The 6,000-nt window shown below is 39.0% G+C and overlaps 1 protein-coding gene across 2 annotated transcripts in view; it reads right to left on the bottom strand.

Annotated features, from left to right (window-relative positions):
- Positions 1-4,612: 4,612 nt before the first annotated feature.
- Positions 4,613-6,000, bottom strand: part of LOC115459021 (BTB/POZ domain-containing protein KCTD3-like) — a 112,228-nt gene continuing 110,840 nt past the window's right edge. Inside the window, exon 8 of one of the 2 annotated variants that reach the window (XM_030188882.1) lies at positions 4,613-4,648. In XM_030188882.1, coding sequence (XP_030044742.1) covers positions 4,619-4,648 — 30 coding nt within the window. In that variant the 3' untranslated portion in view covers positions 4,613-4,618. Of the gene's footprint in view, positions 4,649-5,019; positions 5,380-6,000 lie in introns of those variants that run through there. The other variant, XM_030188881.1, reaches the window with a different exon arrangement.

The following is a 6,000-nucleotide window of genomic DNA, read 5'->3' as shown; positions in this document are numbered from 1 at the left end:
CTTTTTTCAAACCTAGATACACTAACCGCTGTTACCACATCTTCTGGCAACAAGTTCCAGAGCATAATTATTCGTTGAGTGGAAAAATATTTCCTCCTATTTGTTTTAAAAGTATTTCCATATAACTTCATCGAGTGTCCCCTAGTCTTTCTACATTCTGAAAGAGTAAAAAAAAATAGATTCTTTTCTACTCATTCTATACAACTCAGGATTTTGTAGACCTCAATCATATCTCCCCCCAGCCTTCTTTTTTCCAAGATGAATAGTTCTAACCTTTTTAGCCCTTCCTCATATGAGAGGAGTTCATCCTGTTTAGCATTTTGGTCATTCTTCTTTGAACCTTTTCTAAATTCCACTATATCTTTTTTGAGCCACAGCAACCAGAATTGAATGCAATATTCAAGGTGAGGTCACAACATGAAGTGATACAGATACATTATAATAATCTAGGTCTTATTTACCATCCCTTTTCTAATAATTCCTAGAATCCTGTTTGCTTTTTTGGCCACCACCATACACTGAGCAGAAGATTTCAATGTACTGTCTACAATGACACTAACTCTTTTTCTTGGGTGCTGACTCCCAAGTGAACCCTAGCATCAGGTAACTATGATTCAGATTATTCTTCCCAATGTGCATCACTTTTTCATTTGTCCACATTAAATTTCATCTGCCATTTGGATGCCCAGTCTTCCAATTTCCTAAGGTCTCCCTGCAAATTTTCACAGTCCATATGTGTTTTCACAACTTTGAATAGTTTAGTGTCATCTGCAAATTTAATCACATCACTTGTTGTTCTGATTTCCAGATCATTTATATAAATACGTTAAATAGCACCAGTCCCAGTACAGAACTCTGAAGCACTCCATTCTTATGGACAGTTGTCAACCAGACAGAATCACTATTGAGGAGTGTTGTGTCTCAATTATGTTCTTTTACTACTAAATCAATTTCTAAGTTTAAGCAGAGGGAGCAACACAGCGTTCCAGTCAGTAGTGCGTCGCTGGGGGTTGCCAAGCAGGGATCTGTTCGCCAGTGTCCAATGCGAAGGTGCCCAGGTTATTTAATCTGTCACTTATGAACTGTAATGCAATACCACTTTGTATTTGTCATCCCGGAAATGGCGTTCGCCATTACGGAATAATGTAAGCCAAACTGAGCCTGCAAATAGGTGGGAAAATGTGGGATACAAATGCAACAAACAAACAAACAAATAAATAAATGTTTTCTTTCAAGTGAATAATATTGAGAAGAAAATTTCCTCCTTGCAAAATACCAGCGTTTCTGCAATTAAAGATTGTCTCTTCTTGAATCGTAAGCATGAGATAATGGAAAATAATATAAGGAATCAGAACCTTAGGTTTAATTTTCCAATAACTTATTACCTCTCAGCAGAAATGCTGGCAAGGAAATATTTTAAGGAGGTACTCTGCCAAATTCTAAAATTCAATTTTGGTTAAGTGTTGTTCTATATCTATGAGAAAAGTTTTCCTGGAAGGTCAGGAGGGTGATCAAGCAGTTTTGGGTCCAGCAGACAATATAGATTTGACTGCATTTTTGGAGAATTCTACAGATTTCATTGCTGCTAAGGCCACCCTCCTGATAACCTTTTTACACAAAGGGGGTAAATCTGCAGTATTAAGAGGTTACTTTAAAAACATATCTATGCCCTTTTCAAGGAAAACCATACAGAGTTTTCCAGATGTGTCCAGGAACACTCAGGGACCCTTTTACAAAGCCACGTAAGCGTTTATGCACGCCCGTGTGCCAAAATGGAGTTACTGCACAGTTACCTGGTGGCTGATGCAGTAATTTCATTTTTACCGTGCGTCTGATACGAGTGGCCGAAAAATAATTTTTATTTCCTGACGCGCCTACGCATGCCAAGTGGCATTTGACGCACATAGGTCATTTCCGCCCGGTTACCGCGTGAGACTTTACTACTAGGTTAATGGCTGGCGCTAAGGTTGCACAGCTAAAATGGACGTGCAGCAATTTTGATTTTGCTGCATATCCATTTTGGCAAAACTTTTAAAAAGGCCTTTTTTACAAGCGCGCTGAAAAATGGATTGGCGCGTGCTCAAAACACACGCCTACACTACCGCAAGCCATTTTTCAGCGCACCTTAGTAAAAGGACCCCTCAATTAGCAAAGAAAGCTTTTTTAGCTTTGAAGAATCAGGTACTGGCTTTAGATGCTTCATTTTGTCTCTGATTCCCCTGTAAGAGTTATGTTTCACTGCAGGGAACTCAATATATATTTCATGATTCTTCACAAATGGAGAAATTATTTCAAGAGCATAGTAGATACTGTTAGGCTGACTGGAGAATATAGAGTTCTATGGTATGGATCCAGTCTCATTATATTTAAGACTTGTTCTTAGAATTTGTTGTTGTGCTTTTTCTGAATTTATCTCACCCTCTCCCATAATATGGGCTGTTATGTTAGATGAGTTACTCATCTTTGATTTTTTTTTTCTGGTACCTCCTTCGGGAATGTAATCAATGATGTCTACATTTCCTTTGGATTATGACAGAAATATATGTATTATCTCAAATTAAAAAAAAAAAAAAAAGATTTGCTTATGTTGGAAGGTCTGGAAATTTTAGTTTTGATCTCCACAGCATTTAATGTAATTTTATGTTATGGTGCTCTAGGAGTACTACATACGGATTTTTCTCCTTTTATTAAATCTTGGTAGAAATGAATCTCCCTTCAAAGTGATTTTAGGCAATTTTTAATTTGCATGTGACAAAAGTACTAGATGAAACTGTTCAGCTTTTTGTGTACGTTTTGGATATGTTGGGGTGGAAACAGAGTTTGATGCGCCAACACATTGTGGTTGTCATATTTTAGATTTCTTTTTTTTATAGATAAGAGGATACCCTTTTCAATTTTTAAACAATTAATGACATTTTACTGTTCCCTGGTCTGATCATAGTGCTATATCATTTTTGTTTAAAGTTGGAATTTGAGAAAGATTTGCAAACCATGCCAAAATCCTATCTACTACTAATAATCATTTCTATAGCACTATTAGACGTACACAGCGCTGTACACATTATATGCAGATACTTTCTCTGTCCCTAGAGGGCTCACAATCTAAAGGACCCTTTTATAGAGAACGGTAAGACCAACTTGGGATTACTGTCAGCCCAAAGTGGCTGCTCCAGCGGTAGTCCCCACCCCGACACACGCCATTTTCCGGGGGGCGAATAAGCCCTCCAGAAATGGCTTGTGCGGCGGTAACCCAGTGGTAATCGGGCAGGTTACTGCTGGGTTTGCGCAGAAGCCTTATTGCCACCTCAATGGGTGCAGTAAGGGTTTCCGTAGCATGGCCATGCGGTAAGAGTTCTCTTATCGCATGGCCTTGTGTGCTGGGGGCTTTTTTTACCCACTGCGGTTAAAAAGGGCCCTGGCACACAGGAAAAATGGCTCCCACTGCCAGCACGGGGCCCTTTTTCCTGCAGCTTGGTAAAAGGGCCCTTAGGTTTGTTAGTTTCTTTGTACCTGGGGTAATGGAGAGATAAGTGATTTGATCAGAGACACAATGGAGTTGCAGTGGGAATCGAACCCAAAGTCACAAGGAGCTGCAGTGGGAATTGAACCCAGAGTCACAAGGAGCTGCAGTGGGAATCGAACCCCGCTCCCCCAGGATCAAGTCTACTACACTAACCATCTTTCCACGTAGTGATGGCTGGAAGAATACCAGGCCTCGTTCTTTCAAATTGCAGGACCTAAACTGTGGAATACTCTTCCTTCTTATTTAAAAACATACTTGACAGACAGAGGCATTTAAAAAAGAAGGTAAAAGCATATTTATTTAGCAAGCTTATGAGGCAGACTTAAGTTATTTTAAACACTTAGCCTAAAAGAAATGACATGCTTTTAATGAGGTAGTAAAGATTAGGATTTGTTAGTGATTTTGTCTGTTATTATATACTATGAGTTTACTAATTGTGATCCACCAAGAATTTTAGACCATGCGGAATATAAATGGTGCAAATAAATAAATACATGTGCACTCCTACAAGTATTTTAGAGAAGGTTTGTATGCCAGCAGATCCTTTTCTAAATACCATGAGAACTGAGCACATCCTGACCTGGACATCTCAAATTCCGATCTCTATTTATGTGTAAAATGGTCATCAAAGTCTGTGGTCTCGCTATTTGCTATTTTATGCTACAAGTTGGGCAGGGTTTGAGCCTGACTTTGCCTGCATCATGGTCTCTTGGTGTCTAGGCAAAAGCCAGAATGAATTAGCTGGGCAGATTTTGTTTGTTTTTTTTAAGAAAAAGAACAAAAAAGTGAACAAAAATACCAAAGGACTAGAAAGAAAAACTCAAAGAAAGCTGGGAGAGCTTTCAGCAAAGTGGAAAAAACAAATGATGTTATTAACTGCACCAAGGGATTGTTGTGTGTGGGGAGAAGCTTGAACTGCTGTACAATCCAGGTGCCACTGGAAGACTTCACTAACTTGTGTGCTGATTCAATCACACTTGTTAATGGAGAAAGCAGTAAGTGAAAAAAACACCCAACTCACAAAAACATTTATACCTGTAGCAAACAACAAAATGAGCATATGCAGCTACTATCAGTTGTGATGGCCAGCTACTATCAGTACCTTGCGTGGATCCACTGGGAACCCTGCAAAAGAGTAGAAAAAAGAAACAAAATACTAAACATAACAATACATATTTCTTATTCTCAACACAAACTTGAAAAATAAGTACTAACAGAAAAACTTTCAGGAATCAACTTGTTATTTTCAGCAGATTTTGGTGACATCAATCTCTCTCTGTTGAAAAGCGAGTAGGGGATGACCAAATGACTGGCAGTAGGCAGATAAAGTGTCTGATTACATCTATTGTGCAAGCACCAGAACAGGACCTGACACAGGGCCCTGTTTCAGTAGGACAAACCACCTACTTCAGGGATCTTCAACAACTGTCACCACGAAACAAATATATTAAAAAGCAAAAAAAAATAAAAATGTATATGTATATGTAAAAAGAAATTATGTCTAAGTATAAATCAAAAGAGACTGATTATTTACGTAAGCCCAATGCTAAGGTAGAAGTAATTCTAGGAGGAAAAAGCCTCAAGAAGCACTTTTTCCACTATCTAGGCGGAAGAAGGGCTAGGGCTACTTCATCATTGGCAAAAAACCTCCTAATATCAATCGCTTGTCTTATATAGAAATCAGAATGGGGAACTTCAACCACAGACACAATATTGTTCCTCTTAGTTAACTTTCAAAAGAAGTACTTAGCTTGAGGAGCGGGTCTTCCGTCAGTGTTCCTCCGTATAAATCAGACCGTGGTTAACGGTGGCCTCCGTTTACGCCACTGCTGCATCAGAACCACTGGTCATTTGGTCTGCCGAAAAATCAGAGACATTCATGATCAGCTGAACTATATACTAAAAAGACAGCCTGCTGTACATGTAGCTTACATTCCGTTCAGTCCGTCGACGGATCACGAAAGACAGCAGTATATTCAAACATGGTGGCTATTTGTACTTCAGGACCGTATTACCTACGATAAAGAAGTTTGGAGGCAATTGATGATAACCACCGATTATAAAGAACTGACTCAGGACCCAACTGATGCTTTAAAAGAAAAAAATTTTGCTATCACAGGAGAAGCTTTTGCATCGAGTCTGATCACTCAAAAAGAGTTTCAGTTTTTAAATATTAAGGCACACACTCTACCGAAAGTACATAAAACTCTGATAGACCCCCCCCCCCGGACGCCCGATAAGTCTCGAGTAGAAGATCAGTACTAGAACCACTATCTGTTTATGTTGACACTTTTTTAAGACCTTTAGTGGCCAAAGGTAGGTCATTCATAAGAGACTCTACTCAATTCATGAATCTACTGGGTGAATGGTCTGGTTTGATGGAAGTGAGCTTAGAAGTGCAGCTTGTCACCCTAGACATTGTGTCTCTCTACACTGTTATACCCCAGAAAGAAGCTCTAGAAGTAATTAAGGGCTTT

This window comes from Microcaecilia unicolor, unplaced genomic scaffold (genome assembly GCF_901765095.1).
Source record: "Microcaecilia unicolor unplaced genomic scaffold, aMicUni1.1, whole genome shotgun sequence".
In the NCBI taxonomy this organism is placed as follows: Eukaryota; Metazoa; Chordata; class Amphibia; order Gymnophiona; family Siphonopidae; genus Microcaecilia; species Microcaecilia unicolor.
This window is presented reverse-complemented; position numbering and strand designations above follow the sequence as displayed.